At 51.2% G+C, this 16,240-nt stretch overlaps 1 protein-coding gene across 1 annotated transcript; it reads left to right on the forward strand.

Moving 5' to 3' along the window:
* The first annotated feature begins 1,618 nt into the window (after window positions 1-1,618).
* Window positions 1,619-15,500, forward strand: TGME49_289070 (E1-E2 ATPase subfamily protein). The gene is made up of 20 exons (XM_018782062.1): window positions 1,619-2,764; window positions 3,498-3,795; window positions 4,255-4,600; window positions 5,179-5,318; window positions 5,637-5,905; window positions 6,148-6,414; window positions 6,590-6,987; window positions 7,556-7,727; window positions 8,098-8,373; window positions 8,672-9,035; window positions 9,284-9,528; window positions 9,893-10,986; window positions 11,351-11,839; window positions 12,010-12,129; window positions 12,646-12,716; window positions 13,045-13,233; window positions 13,545-13,736; window positions 14,084-14,209; window positions 14,622-14,823; window positions 15,139-15,500. The coding sequence occupies exons 1-20, from the start codon at window positions 2,116-2,118 to the stop codon at window positions 15,274-15,276; spliced, it is 6,045 nt and encodes a 2,014-aa protein (XP_018636386.1). The 5' UTR covers window positions 1,619-2,115; the 3' UTR covers window positions 15,277-15,500.
* The last annotated feature ends 740 nt before the right edge of the window (window positions 15,501-16,240 follow it).

Here is a 16,240-nt window from a genome sequence, read left to right on the forward strand (position 1 = left end):
AACTGCTATCGGTATCAAGGCCGACGGGCAGAGGTACCTCGTTGCCAGAGACGCAAACGCGCACGGAAGCCGAGTTTCCTCCTACGACTACGAGCACACTTGTAGTGTGTACCTGAAGGCTTTCTCCTACGACGCCTTTTTAAAACGGAGGAATGCGCTGAGACTGTGCCAATGGCTCTTCACGACTACTAACAAATTTGTGACAAGCCGAACTTAGACACAAGATTCGCCGGCACAACGACAAAACTATGCATCAAACACATCGGGGAGTAGTCACCATGTGGTGTCTTAACAGTGATGGGAACTTTCGCCATTTAATACTCGAGCGGTTTCTAGTCTATGGGTGATTTCTTCATAAGTTTTCTGTTTGAGGCTTCTCCTGGGGCAGCCGCGAAGAAAAACCCTTTTCGGGTTACTCGCACTGAATCGATAATTTTTCTTAGAGTTAGGTTCGGAGATGGTGCGCGTTTGTAGATAAGTATAGCCTGAACCCCAGTTCCTCAAATTCTCTTAATGGTAGACTACACAGCAGGACTTAATGTAGATGCAACCTCTTCGCGAGAAGCACGTCTGTTAAAATTCAACCAGCCGAGCAGGTTGTTACGTTTGCTTTCGGGCGGAGCACCGGGACTCTGAAAAGTCCGAATCTTACGTCAATCAAGACCGCAACAATGTTAACAGCCGAGCACGCGCATTTCCAGGTTCATCCGTATTTCAAATGGCTGTATAATTCATCGTCATGCACTAGCGTTGGCATGAAGCCAGCCACAATAAAAGCAAGGCTAAACACTGGCGACACTTCTAAGCTCTAGAAACCTTTCGAAAGCATTTCGCTTCTCAAAAACGTATACCAACTCAGCCCACAGGGTGAGCCGGATACGCCTGCGATGTGTCAGGAACGAGTTGTTAGGCAAGGAATGATAATTCGGGCAAGCCTCAGCTGTGAAGTACTGTATCGGCAGAACTACAGAAGTTGTAATGTGGGGTAAGTGGACGGAGACGCAAGGAACAAAGTCTCGCTATTTCAGGTTGAGCACCATGTGTGCAAGGAGTTCAATGAAATTTTAGGTCATTCGTGGTGTCCTCCGGTTTTTGAAACTCCCCTGTCCAGATTATCACGAGCAGTAGATTTCGAGTTGACTCGACCGGGCCGTTCGCGTTTCTACGTTGGCTGTCTTGCCATCCAACAACCCCCTAGAGCGAGACAAACACCGTGCGCAGCATTGCATTTTCCGGGAGACAGGAGACACACCCACCGAAATTCTGGCATTGGAGAAGACCTTGTTTTCATTCTGTGATGCTCCTTCAGTAATCCCAGGATTCTCCTCTGATGCTTTTTCTGTTGGTCAACTACTTCTTCGCGTCAATTTTCCCTGAGAAATTACTCAAACACCTCTTCTCTATCTTCGCGCGTGGCTAAATGGTGGACGCATGCCTACTGCGAAATCCCTAGCGGCCGTCGATGCACAGCAACACTCCTTCACTTCTTTTGTGATCCTCTGGTTTTCACGTTTTCAAATCAGAGGTCAAGCCATCTGTACAATCTTACAAGATTTTGGTGTCTCAGATGCCGTCAGAGTCTGTAACCGTGTTTCATTAACGGTCAAGTCTTGAGTGTGCTTATCCGTCCGTCTGCGTGACGCGGTTTTGGGTCTACTTCTGTCACAACCAATGACTTCTCAACACAAAGAGACCCACCGAACACAACTCGCGGTGTCCTTTGCCCCTTTCCGATGTACATTTTCTTGTCGTTGCCGCGAGGGTGGCCCCAGACTTCAAAGCGCTCCAGTGTCCACGGGAGTCTGCAAGTTGTCGTCTGGCGAATGCCGACAATCCTAAACTGTAGTGTCGCCGCTGTCTGTGCATGCGGCTGCAACCACCTGCATCTTCGTTTCCCGGATAGGCGGCGTTTGTAACCAGTGATAGTGCCTGCGACGAACAAGCTCAGAAAGCACCATGCAGCGTGTTTGGTACTCGATCCTTCTCGACAGCTGAATGGTGTCGGCCTCCGCACAGTTGCGGCTTTGTCATGGGAGTGAGGCCAGCTGGTCTGTTGATTGGCACTGATGTTTGTTTCCATCTCTGTTGATTTATCTCTCCAATCTTTTTTACACGATGGAGCAGCCATCAACAGATCCTCCCTCCGCTCCGCCTCCGGCACGGGCATTGTTCTTCAGCATTGAGTCTTTATCCCTTTCGGAACTATGCTCGGGAGAACGCGTTCCGCTGCCTCTTGAGTCAACACTTACCCTGTTGGTTGTTGCCACTTCTACTTTGTTCTTTTGTCTGCTTTTGTGGCGTTTCCGTAAGTTGCGACTGGAGCACCGTCCTTCCGATGCAGATCTTCCCCCCAGTGGGAATTCCCAAACAAGGACCACCACGTTTTTCTCCGTTGGTACATCGTCGGTGCCCTCTCCATGTGGCGACAGCGGCAGTCATGTTTCGGCGATAAGGAACAATGAGGGCGAAGGCAATAAGTTGAAAAAGGAGAAGGAAGCGTGTGATGGAGTGAGGCGGGAGACAGCAGGATCTTCCGACCAACTCTGTCCTGATTCCTTTATTCCTCAGAGGGGGTATCGTCGGAGCTGGATCGGCTTGGTCCTTCACATCTTCCTCTATGCTGTTGTCTTCTCTGCTCTACTTCTTATGCTAAGTCTGGTTGCTGTAGAGACCTGCATTCCAGTGTCGAAAAGTGATCTTCTATGGCGAGACAGAGCAGTGAGTTTCATTGCTTTATGGATATTCGTCTTTTCCGGACTCTACGGTGAGTGTGAAGGAACAGCGACCGGCATGAATACACGATAGCGCGCTGATCCGGCTGGTCCGCAGTGAACAGGAAAAAAGATCACTGTACATGCAGCCTCACAAGCATTTATACGCGTAGGTATCTGTCAGTGCACTCAACGATTATGTCCTTCGGTGAAGGCCTCTCCACAGGAATGAACAGCGGAAAGGTCGTGGGCATGTACTTCACAGATAGTTTTAGCAGCGGCTGCCGGAGAACAATGCAGTTATAGCGGACTCATGCCAGACGCAAGCGCAGCAATTGAGAAATGTACAGACAGGCAGATAGACAGATACATTACAAATGTCTGTGTTCGTTTCATGACCTCCACTCGTTTGCACTGGCCGGCTTGTTGAGGAACTCGAGGGAGGACTCTTCCGACCCGAAAAGTCTTAAATGGCTGAGTCCGAATCTCTTTTGCGTTCCATCCATAGCTTGTTTTCGTCGCCAGTATGCTGGGATCCAAATCACGGCCACCTGCCGGACGTCACACACAAACGCCCTCAGTCTATCGTAATTTCCCCATAGAACACGAGGCGGGGCACACGTCTCGAGGAAGACATGTCTTTACGGTCGCACTTCTATAGATGTTCGTAGGCTCATCGAGCTTGTCGCGTGGAGTGTATTCTGTCGTGAAACAGCGTGTCTACATCTTAGATCGTCATTCACCCAGCACGATGCGAGCAGCTGTCACACGAGTGCGTCTTCCCAGGTCTTCAGCTCTTCCACTCCTACCTGCCGTGGTTCTTCCGGCTGCGCTGCCCTCTCTCGGAGGCGACCGCCGTGTGTTTCGTCCGAGAGCCGACTCCCTGCGCTGCAAGCGGCTCCAACAAAGCGGGGCCGAGCGACGAGGCTTTGCCACGTTTGAGAGAGAGGAGCGCTGAAATCTCTGGAGACGAGACTGCCTGCAAGAGGGATCGTGACGACGAAGTCGAGCCGGAAGAGGATGATCATGAAAGGGAGGGTCTGAATGCAGAAGCCCCAGACTCCATCTCTCGGGTCGTTGCCAGGTAAGCCATGTGTACTGCACCCCCACCCCCTACTGCACCCACTGTCGGGGGCGGTGACTATGAATCCTGTCTCTTGGGGGAAAGTTTTCAGGATCTTCCTGTGAACGCGGAGACCGGTATGGTTTTTTATGTTGTTGTGCCCCGATAAACGGACACAAGAATGCCCACGTGTCGGCGTTCTTGGTCGGATCGCAGAAGAAATACTGTGTGCTGTTCGCGGGAAAGGTGTTTTGGGGAAGTGAAGCTCAGCGCAAATTTAGCTGAAAACTTTTACGAGCTTGCATTCGCGTTGAGCCGAATGGACATGCATCATGCGGGAAAACGCGACACTGTTGGATATTCGGCTCCCCTAGTGAACGCTGATATCGTATCTATTTACTGCACCACGTGGTAATAGTGGGACCGGTCTCATCTCTAGCGTTTCCTTTTCGTTGCTTGCCGTTTACTGTGGCTTTTCAGGGTGCGAGAGGAGAGTTTCGCGTGTGCACTCTCCTTGTTCTTTGGCATCACTCGCGCGAAGCCATCGGGAGAAGGGAAGGAGGCGAAGCCGTTTCACGACTTGGTCAATTCGTCATGCCTGTCTCTGGTGCCTGTGCAACGCGTTAAAGTGACGACTGGAGTTTCCAGAACTTTTCCGATTACCTCAATTGCCACGGCGAATTCGTGGAAAGACTCAAAGGAGACAAAGTCGAGTCAACGTGACAGTGACCAAACAGGTTGCCGTGTGGTCTGCTGGGAAGGTCGACGGCATGTGTACTGCCCACACGCAGGACGGTTCGTCCTCTCGAGAAGCGAGCTTCCAAAGGTAAGATGTACAATGATGGGACGTGGAGTGGCGTGACAAGGCAGACAGAAAAACACAGGGTCTTACATGTCAGGAGTATGGACGAGGAAGATATACCCTCGCTCCTGAAATGTGTGTGAAACCGAGTCACGCGGTACATGAAGGACAAAATCTCGAGCACTGCTCTCCGCAGTTGCTGAGCAGCCAATTGGTTATGTACTCTTGCAGTGCATTTATAGCTGCCCTTGTGTGTGCGTCGCCAAAACGGATATATCCTCTGATCGTGGACGGCTGTGTGGGATGCTTCTCTTTACTCAGTACAGTGGGGTATTGGTATACAGTAGTTATACAGAACATGACTTCCTGTTCCCGTACGTGAATAAGGTTTCCGTCCCCCCCCCCGCATTAAATGTATTCGACGCATGTTACGCCATAGCCTTAATATATGGATTACTCGTATCACTCGTGTTTCCACCGAGAGAAAGCTACTATTTAGGTCATGGTTGAATCCGGGTCGTCCCGAGGAACAGAGGTCCAGTTTCCAGCGTTTTATGGTAATGTATCATGGATGTGTATGTCTCTTCTTTGACGTGTCACAGGCAGAACGGACTCGGCAAGCAATAAGCGATGTGATCAAACGAGGAGGCATTTCGGATGCGGAAGCGCTCAGACGGCTTCGCTTGTTTGGCGTTAATGCGGTCCCGGTAGCGATGCCGACCCTGACCGAGGCTCTGAAAGGGTACGGTGTTCGCGCCTTAGTGGTTTCGGGAATAGGCTTCTTGCCTGTTGATTTGCTTTTTATCATCTGCGTGCCTGTTTACGTTCACCTCTCTGTTGCTGCACCTAATGCCTTAAAAGTCATCTTGTCCAAACATTGTTTCCTTTGGTTCTGTGAAGCGAGTCGTCTTCCGCAGTGTTTCACAGGGGAGGTAGGCTGGAGACTCATGTCCTCAGTCGCACTTAGTTCCACAAAGTATCCGAGTCTACGCCTACTAGGAGAGAGGCGGCATTCACCAGCTCTCCGTCTTGCAAACACCCTGTCCTGCGTGTTATTCAGAGAACTTTCTGACGTAATGTTCCTTTTCCAGTTTCTTCTCGTCTGCAACTCCTTCTACTGGCGTTCCTATCTTGCCTCATCGATATGGGCACTTCTGGCGGTGTATGGCATCCTTGCGAGAGTTTGGATCGCCCACAAAAGCCAAATGAAGGTCAAACGTCTTGCGGAGGAAGGCAGTGCGACACTCGTGTGTGTCCTCCGGCAAACAAACTCGGAGACAGGCACGTTTGAGAATCCCCTCTACATTCCTGCGCAGCAACTCGTTCCAGGTACGCGCAGAGAGCCCGGAAAGGGGAGTCTTGATTCAGCATCCGGCAGGACGTGTGACAACGGAAATGAGGTATAATGGTTCCCCCCCTCGCATGAGTTGGAGCTGGAATAGGGATGCCCGCTGGGGCTCACCAGCATCGTAGATTAGGTCATTTTGCGCCAGTGCCTTTCGGCCGCTTTGTCGACTTTTCAATCTCGTTGTGTGTAATGTAGGTTGCCTTTCGTGGCGAGTCTTGTTCAGGTGATTTGGTCCTGCTGAGTCCGGGTATGACCGTGCCGGCGGACTTGGTTCTCTGCGACGGCAGCGCCGTGATGGATGAGAGTGAACTGACTGGCGAAACGAAACCTATTCAGAAACTACCGTGGCTGCCTCATCGACTGAGAACAACAAACAAATACGGGAAAACGGAGGATAGTAGAGAAAATGAGAGTTCGCCTGCGGAGAATGACAACGACACTCCCTTCTTCATAGATCGACCGAGTATGAGGAAGTCGATTCTCTTCGCGGGTGAGTCCTCGAACTGCCAAGAAAAACAAGGCCGTGCATGCATTGTTCAGGGTGCGTTTGTGGCCCCAGATACAGCCTCTTGTTCGCGTGAGAGAAGATCAGATTGGGGTATGGTAGACTTCACTTTCGACTGGTTGTCGACGGAGTTTGGAGTGCTCTTTTCCGACCCATTCAGGCACGCACGTGATCTCGGCTGCAGGTTCGAAGGCGTCTGTGACAGGTCTCCCACGTGGTCGCTCCGCGTTCGATTATCCCGCGAATTCGGTCCATGCCGGCGTTTCCTCGTCTCCGCGGAACGACCCTCAGATCTCTTTCCTTTCTTACGAAGCGTCGTCGGCCTGCTTGGCAGTGGTAGCGAGGACAGGAAGCAGCACTGCTAGGGGCTCCCTTCTACGACGGACTCTGTCGTCTTCCATCTTCCTCTTCAAGTACGACGCCCAGCTCCCGGCAGTCTTCCTCATCATGCTCTGCTACGCGGCTGTGGTTATTTGCATCCTTTGCAAGTGTTCTCCGAATGCGACGGGAGTCGCTGGGTGGTTTTATGCGTTAGGCACGCTGTCGCAGCTGCTTCCGGTAAGAGAGCTATCTGGGTGTGGTAGTTCCACCACATCAAGTGCCGCTTGTAAGATGAGCGCACGGAAAAAACGCCGTGTGTTTCGACCGTCGTGAAACTGACAGGAGCTGTTTATAGCATGTCTTCTGCCTAAAGTATTCTCGACGAGATAACGCATTAGATGACCGCAAGTAGGCGAACCTCTTGGCGCATGTGGCATCGATGTTCGACACCTTTCCCTGTCTCAAGCAACCTAAGCAATCGGCTGGTGGTATACAATAGTCGTAATGACCGTGGCTGTCTGTATCTAATTTGTGGGATATGTAGTCAATATCTTAGGTACTACAATGTCTCTTGGCTCATTAGCTCACTGTTGTTTCCCATTCTCTGGCATTCGTAGAATTTCCACTGATTTCAATTGCGCATTGTGCCATCGCCTTTTTTATAATAGTGCCCTTATCTTTATAGAGTTAAACTCTCTTCTCTCAGTAATTGTGAATGAGTCTTATGTGACCAGGCAGGCGCCTGTCACCAGCGATGCCACTGTTGCATGTATCTCCCGTTGTGTTGCGGTGACGGAATGTGCAGGTCTGGACTCCCGTCTTGATTGCGCGGGCGCAGGCTGCTTCTGCGCAGCGCCTTCAGGAGACAAAACAGATTCTGACATTGGCCCCTCAACGACTCGCCGTATGCGGCAAAGCCCGCGTCGTTTGCTTTGACAAAACAGGCACATTAACACAGCATGGCATGCAATTTGCCGGTGAGGGAACTCGACGATACTTCACGGTCCTTAAGTCGTTATGAGCGTGAAGTTGCGCTGAAAGTCATTAGCTACACTTCGCCACGGACCACATGGGCGTGTGTCGATGCAGAACTGAGGCGTCAGGCGGATGTGTCTCTTCAAAACAGCAACAGATCGTTCATAGCGTTACCAAACGGAGATGCACTTGCGATCCCAATGGATGTTGAGGAAAATGAAGAAGAGATTCCGTGGAGTTTTTCGGTTTCAATGGAGCCCCTTCAGAGCCCAAGACGAAACCAATAGAAACTTTGGCTATCGTCATTATTCAGATTAGGGCAGCACTGCTGTGTCTCATTCATCTAGTTAGCCCCGCTTATTTCTTTTGCAGGTGTGCTGGCCACCAGCCGGTCTTCTACAAGGTTGTCCCGTGCAGTGCCGGACTCCCAAACAGACCAACAGAGTGGTACGAGATTGTCGGAGTCGGCAGGCACGGTGCACAGTGCAGAGGCGCATGCAGTGTCTTTCGAACGGAATGTACGACCAGTCACGGCAGCGTGGAACTGGGGCCTCGGAAGCTTGGTTGTTTCTGAAGACAGGGGCAAAAGAGTCCGATCCCCATCAAGTCCTTTGCATCGCGAACAGTGCCCAAGCAACAGTGACGACGGTAAGTGATACTTTTTTTCACGACGCCTTAGAGTCATCGCTGAATGTCCAAACTTTGCTGTAAGATGCAGTCTCGTTTCATCATTATAATAGAGTGTAGTTTCAAACCTGAGTCCCAGTTGCTTGGATGTGACCAGAGAGGACAACCGCTCACTCGAAAGTTTGAAAATTCCTTCAGTTCACGCGAGCAGAGAATGGCTGGTAAGATCCGTGAGAGGTTGTGGATGCGGCCAACGGCTGTGGCAAGCGTGCACCTCAGTTGGACGTGTGATATTCGATGTCTACTTGCTGATCTCTAGGTCACTTGGTCAAAGAAGAAACAAAGAGCACGGACTCATTGGAAGACGCGGCTGCCAAGCCCTCTACGGAGCAGGACCAGAACCTCTTGTTGCTCGGGCTCTCCGCGTGCCATGCGTTGGCATTGAAGACACCAGGATCACTGTTGCGCCCCGCCGAGATACTCGTGCACCTCGATGTGGAGAGCAAACTACGGGATTATTCTGGAGGCCGAAAGGCGTGTGGGGCATCCTGGCTGGAGGATCCAAAGGCAGGACCATCGGAGAACGAAGAGCTCTCCGTCCACGTAAAGGCATCCGAAACTGGCCATGACGAGGACCAGACTGACGAGGGAAACGTTTTTCTGGGTTCCGACCTCGAAAAACGGTGAGACCGCGGAGCTGGATTGAATTGGCATAGGACGGGGAGAAGTCCCTTTAGACCGTAATCCTCTGGCGCGTTCTGGAGACCCTAGCAATGTAGCTTCTTTACGATATATTGTCGAGTGTTTACGGATTCTGGAGCGCGTCAGACGTTCATATGCACACAAGAGCAGCACGGCTAGAGATTAGAGCAAGCTTGAGTTCTCTACTGGAGAACTCATCGCGAACTGTATGATGTACGCGTTGTTACAGGATGGTACAGGCCACCGGCTGGCGTTTGCTGATGACGTTGCATGGAGAGGAAGATCACCAGGCATCAGCTGTTTGGGAGCAGGACAGGCCTGCTCGGTGGATGCTCCCCCCCCAGTTCGAAGAACGTGCCAGGGCCAGACGTGACATGTGGCTGCCAATTTTATCATCACCTGCCAAGGACAGCAGTTCGCCCCTAGGTGAATGGTGTGGGCACAAGATGGCCGACAAAGTCTTCCTCGATTCAGGTAGGAACTGGAATGTTTTCTCGTAGTTCCACAATAAAAGTGTATAACACGACTGGTGGCTATGTGGCAATCAGGTGTCTGTCGATTCATCGGGAGAGCCAGGGAGGAATAGGAGGCACAAAAACTGTCGCTTGTCGCTGTCTTGAATTCCGTTTTGGTTTCTCGTTCTTGTGGTTGTCTTAGAATGAGGGCTGCTCTGTGCCTAAAAACAAGCACCATGCAGGATACGATGCGCGCATAGTGTGTAGGTATTTTTCTTGAAACCGAAAATGGTTTAAACTGTTCACATTTCGTTCGCTGTTACAATAACGCTGTCCGCATCACGTGTCTCTGACGTTGGCCTTGTCTGCAAACGTGTTCTCAGGTGCTGTAGAAATTCTGCATGTCTTTCCTTTCGATTACTCATTGCAACGCATGAGCGTCGTCGTTCGACGCGGGAGTAGCAGACGTTGCGTCGACCAAGACGGGGTTTTAACTCCGGATTCTTTTGGAGACGAGACATTGGTCTTTTGTAAGGGAAGCTACGAATCCGTTGGACCCCTCTGTACCTCTGGGTTACCTGCTGATTTTACCGGGCGCTGCAACAGTCTCGCGCTTCAAGGTTTCTATGTTCTTGCTCTCGCGTATAAGCCGGTGCCATCGACTGACGCTGAACCCTCGAGAGAAGGGAACCTAGATCCCGAAGCAGCTGAGAGGCACCAACGCGCTTCGAAGCCGGTAAAGTTTCGATCGCGGCACAAATCAAAAAATAAGACGAAACAGCCCCTGGCTAGGAAGCAGCCAGGGAAAAGCGTCGCGCCAGAGATAAATGAAACTGGGGCAGTTTCTGATACGTCAGACACAAGGCTCCATTTCGATTCGCACACCTGCCCTCCTGCCTCTGCCATTCCTTCCTCTGTGGGTCGTGGGCACCAGAAGGACGCCTTGAAGCCGCCTAGTGTTCTGGGCATGTCTCGAGACTCAGTGGAAAACGGGCTTCGCTTTCTAGGTTTGATTCTTTTTCGGAATGAGCTGAAAGCCGACGCCGCAGAGGCCATTCGGCAGCTGAAGCAGGGACGCGTGAGGCCCGTCATGATCACGGGCGACAGTGTTCTCACAGCGTGCTGTGTGGCCAGATTATGTGGCATGACTGGTGAACAGTGTTCCTTATCGTACACTTCCTTTTGTGGTGAAAACACGTGTAGCATGCGGTCGCTGGAAGACAATGCGTTAGAAAACGCCACAGCTGAACTCCAGGCATCAGAGCGACAAATCTCGGGCCCTTCTGCGGTCGTGGGTCCCCTAGGATCAGCATATGTTCCAGATGCACCCGCCATGGAAACGCGTCAAAACCCACCAACGGTGCTGGTGGCGGAATTCAAAAATCCTCAAGATTCTCAGTCCGGACTAATCTGGCGTGACGCGGACATTCCACACCGTGTTTTCAGCGAAACGGAGGTTTATCAAGGTCTGCTAACGGTACGATGGGATTTGATGCTGTCGGTTTCACAGCACGCCGTGTATTGCCTAACAGGACCAGCGTGCGCTTAACCGGCAGGTGTTGTTTTTTTCGTCGACCTCACTGGTCGTTTTTCGCGACAGTCAGCAATTGGCATTTGTTGTATATCTCATGAGGAACTCTCCACTGAATCTCACATGCGAGGTAGATACCGTTCACATGAACAGCGTCTTGTGCTTTTCAGTTGTGGATGCTGTGCCCCAAGGCTCTTACAAGACTGCAAAGACGGGGTCTCAAGAGTCCGTTCGTTTCTTGTTCTTTTGGGAGGAATGTTTCTTTAAAAGCTCATGAACTTTTTTCCCGCTTTCTGTGTGCCACTGTCAGGCTGGCGGCATGTGCGACCTGGCCGTCACAGAGACGGTTCTAGAGTATCTTGCGTCTACGCCAGTCAGTGATCCAAACGTGTACACTACACCACTACGTGCTTCCAAGGCACCCATTGAGGACGCTCGCTTTTTCTGCTCTTCCTCTCGTGAAGGATTGTTTGTTCCAGAACATCGGTTTTGGAGCTACAGAATCACCGTCGACACGGAGGAGACAGTATCCCTTTTGGAGTCAGGAAGCCCCGACGGCACCGTGAAACAGCAAGGGAGCTACGCGTGTTATTCTGAAAGCGCTCCACGAGAGACTCCACGATCTTGGGCGTACTGGCGGCGAGCAGCCGCTGCCTTGGGTTTTAGTTTGGGACGGCGAAGGTCCAGCTTGAAAATGCTTGGAAGCTGTGATGTGAACCAGAGTGAAGGCCACGACAGAACGTCGCTACTCGATGTCCTGCTCATGCGAATCAGGATTTTCGCGCGCATGTCGCCGCAGGTATGTCCTGAGACCTTGCAAGCGAGGAGCTTTTCTCGAGACAACAGGAGACAGCATGCGCATCGTCGAGCGAGCGACTGACGTCTGGCAGTTTTGTCTACTCTATGCCAGTCTAGGCAATGTGCTCGGCACGATACAGTTTTGTCGCTGTCCTGTCGGTGGATTCACAGGGCAAGAGACGCATCGTCCTGGCATTCATGCGGCGAGGCTTCGTCACCTGCATGTGCGGGGATGGAGGGAATGACTGTGCTGCCCTTCGTGCTGCCCACGCGGGCCTGGCCTTTTCCACGGTACGTTTACGGACTCAGAGCACTATTCATGTTTGCAACAACGTCGACCAGAGCTGTCCGGTGGCGCCTCCTCGAACGCGATACAGACATTCTCAAGTTTGTCGCTTGCAGCGTCACAAAATCGCATGGTAGATTTGTGTATATAGCGAGAAGTGCGAGTGGCCCGGTACGCATGTAACTGCAAAACCTCGGTGTTGTGGTCGCCATGGTGACACGGCAATGGTTGGCTGCCGTCGGACTGCACAGGCGGTAGAGTCGGAAAGCATCGTCGATGGAGCCATCATTTTGTTAGGCATTATGCCCTGCCCATAATGTCAAGAGCATTTCGTATTTTGTTTGTATGGACAATCCATGGTTCTGCAACAGTCGACAGATTGTTGCCAGTTCTAACAAGAATCTTGAGATAGACCCTTACGTCGAGACTCGAACGTTGTCTGACTCGAGTGTTTGGGAAGCGAGCCGTTGGTATTTTGCCTTGTACGACATGAAACGTTTTCTGCTGGCGTGTTTTCGTAGAGCTCTGCATCTGTGCTTGCTCCATTCACTGCCACTTCGCTGCAGCCAACTGCTGCGGCGGACCTTCTCAAGTAAGTTTATGTGAAAATTGAATCCTCTTCAAGGTGTCTTGTGCCACGTGCGTCGCGAAGAGGGTCCGTGGCAAGACACGCAGGGTCCGGAAAGCACCATCCAGATAAATGTTTCTGCACTCTAGTAAGTACTTCCACTTTTATATATATATATATATATATACACGTATGTATATTTCTGGTTTTTCTGTAATCCAGCAGTGTTCGACTGTGTAACTACCATGTGCAAGCCGTGCGTTTATACCGAGAACGGGTTGACGGTGCCTGCAAATCAGGATTCGGTGAAAGAATGTGTCTTGTTAGTGCATGTGCATGTGAACACTGTCAGAGAGGGGCGGTGCAGTTTAGCCACTGCTCTTTCCGCATACAAGTTCTTGGTGGTCTACGGCGTCCTCCTTTCCTTCGTCAAGAGTGTTCTGCTCATTTTTGGAGGCGGGTCCTGCATGAGCCAGGCCATCTACTTTTTAATGGATGTCGCGATTCTTCTGGGCTTGAGCAAGGTCATGGTTCTTGCCAGGTACAGCAGGCGCGATACGCGCAGGCGCAGCTCGAAGCGCCGACGCCAGAGCCATCTATGAAGCCCGATGTGGGTTTTTTCTCACAGTGCTAAGTGCTGATAGTGCAGCCATTCCATATACCAGTTTACACTCCCCACGGCGACGCGGGTTCTATACACGGGGATCTCGAGCCCACCGATGATGTTCGACAAACGCACAGGCTATTACCATCAACGTTGCTCTACGTTGACTAGCATGGCCTCCGAAAAACCAATGCTGGCTTCGTGCTTTCTGCAAAGCTGTCGCTTGTGTGTGTTGGTGCTGCTACCAGGCCTAAAGAAAGCCTACGAATTCGGTCTCCTACGTCAAGTCTCCTGGGCCCAACCACCATTGTCTCCGTCTGCATCATGCTACTGGTCGATTTTCTGTTCATTGTCTGTCTCTACTCCCAGCTTCGTGCAACTGGGCTGGGAGTGGACGTGGACTACCAAGCAACACTTCCACCGCAGGCTTGGTGGATGAGGTACGGTCTAGCACGCGCACGAGTGGAGCTCAGGATCCTGGGTTTGCTCCAGGGTAGTAGTCCCAGATAATTGAGAGTGTGCCACCGTTATCTTACCCGTAAATAACTATATCGCGGAACGCCAGACATGCGGTCAGCGTTCCCTGTTGCCTACACGTGGTGTGCGGGGCTCTGCACTGCCTTCGCAGTAACACGGAAATGCGAAAGTCCTTGTTTGTATGCGATCCTGACCTGTGAAGGACAAGAGAGGCATGCGTCAAAAAGGATGGCACCTTCATAGTGATGCATATGGACAGACAGCGACCTGACCATGGAGCAGGTTTCCTTCCATATCCACCTGCCTTCAGGAGTGACACGTACGAGGCAGCGAGCTGCGCCATCTGGGTCTGTGTACAGCTCACCAATACTGCCTTTGTTTTTTCGTTGGGCGGTATGTTCCGCGATCGCGTCTACAGGAACCGGGCGCTCATCATGTAAGAAATGCAAAAAACAAGGAGTACAAACGGTTTCAGTGACAGGTGGCTCTAGGAATTGTGCTAGAAGTGTCTCCCAGCAGTTTGCTAGAATGCGACAAGACAGTTCGGCTTTCTTTTAGAATACTACTTCCGGTCAGAAAGTTCAACCACGTACTTACGAAGCATTAAACGACGGAGCTCACGGTGTTGTACCGTCTCTGACTCAAAGTCCGACGACCCGCGTTTCTCGTCGCGACGTTTGATGGATGCACCTACCGTTTGAATCGCACCCTCCATCAACGGTCGTCTTGCTGATGTCCACACCGTGCTAACGAGTGAGGTGGTCACCTTCGGCTCACACAGTGTGCGTGCAGTTGGCCGTCAACAACGTCTCTCCTTCTCTTGTGTCTCTCCTCTCTTCTTTTATCAGATCTACTGCAGTTCTGCAGCTGTTCTTCATCGCCATCACCTTCCTCCCGACGTCGAGTATTTCCTGTCTTATGCGCATTAACTGTACCGATGCGGCTTCACGTGCTGTAAACCTACCCGTACCAGCATGGATGGCTCGTCCTGCTGCGGGGATGCCTCTGTACAATCCGCGCGGTCATAACATCTTCCCTTTTCCATGGAAGGTGAGTTCAAGCGCTTGAGACAAGAAGCATCCGCACTGTGGCTACAGCGTGCAGTAGCTTGTCCATTTCGTTAGATCATCGCTCGTTGGACGTGTTTGCTTCGAAGGGCCGGCCGGCTTGAAGCGCTGCTCCGGTGTCGCTGAGGTACTGGTGTGTCGTTTCTACAGGGGGCTTGCAGAAAGTTTTATTGGCTACGATACCAATGCTATCTGGTTTCGATGAATGTTGGGGTGGTACAGAGGGACGGTTGCGGATGGCAACACTTACAGGTGGGCCCTGTCAGCTTCTGTTTGGGTGCTTGGATGCGTTTCGCAGGTGCAGCTCACGATTCTATCTCTGGCAAATGCCATTGTCAACATTATCATGGCCAGGTTTCTCTTCTCCGCCGCATTCCTCAAGTTCCTTCGGACTCACACAAACAGTCCTGGAGAGTCTGATAATCTCATGGTTTAACGGAATGCTGCGTCAGGCCCTAGGCGAGCGGAAGCGGCAGGTCGAGCTCAAAGTGGAACAGCTATGTGAAGCGCGTGCAATTTGTCGCATACGTTTCCACTTTAACCTTATGTACAGTGGTATTTGATGTGGCTAATGACCTTGTTCGAAATGGATAGGAAGTTTACTTGCATTGACTTGTGGCGTAGTCCTTCGAAACCATATGGACCTTTCTAAATCACCGGAACGCAGAGAGCTACGGATAAGAGAAACGCAGGCATACACATTTGCAAATGATAGCGATTACCGCTTGCACGTAGTTTTTTGGCAATTTTATCATCCAGCTGCATATTTTCTACTTTTGTCTAAAAGGGGCAAAAGCGCGCTGAGTTGCAATATCGCTACGTCCTGTTCGGCCAGCCGGTAGGGTGCCGAGATTGGTAGTTTAGCTTCCAGAAGTCAGCAATGAGCCACCCGAGTCAATTTTTGGTTCATTCCACGTGCACGTGAATTTTAACGACACACGATCACTACTGGGCGAGAAACAGGTGTTTGCTGCCGGTCTTGTTGCCCTGATGAGCTGTTATTGTAAGCTCCTGTTCCGTAGTGCCAAACTTAAAAGTGCACTTCTTCTTCAGTGTAAAAATCCTATGTTCGAGGGAGAGCATCATAAGGATTCTGCAATCAGACTGTTTCGAATGTCAGTTCATTTTCCAGTACAAATTCACCGTAAACCGTCGCGTTTAATCTGGATTCCAACGGTCCGCAGCTATTTGGTTCCCAGTATACGACACCTTTCAAGCGCACGCTCTCACATTTGATAAAACCTATGCATTGACCTTTGACACAAAACGTAATATTGGGGCACATAAACTATAAGCTGCTGTTCGCGGATGGAGGTGTTTTTTCGCGGGATACTATTGGTTCAGGGACCGCCCTGCTACTTTCTGGCCGGACGACCTGATCAACGCAGCTAAGTTAGAAA

The sequence above is a fragment of the Toxoplasma gondii genome, chromosome IX (assembly GCF_000006565.2).
Source record: "Toxoplasma gondii ME49 chromosome IX, whole genome shotgun sequence".
Lineage (NCBI taxonomy): Eukaryota > Apicomplexa > Conoidasida > Eucoccidiorida > Sarcocystidae > Toxoplasma > Toxoplasma gondii.

Bases quoted from the DNA above. Each gene is read 5' to 3' on its own strand.
- TGME49_289070 (XM_018782062.1), top strand. From the start codon at position 2,116: ATGGAGCAGCCATCAACAGATCCTCCCTCCGCTCCGCCTCCGGCACGG. The intron at 5,319-5,636 runs GTACGGTGTTCG...CGTGTTATTCAG, and splicing joins CTGACCGAGGCTCTGAAAGG to AGAACTTTCTGACGTAATGT. The intron at 14,824-15,138 runs GTGAGTTCAAGC...TGCGTTTCGCAG, and splicing joins TCTTCCCTTTTCCATGGAAG to GTGCAGCTCACGATTCTATC.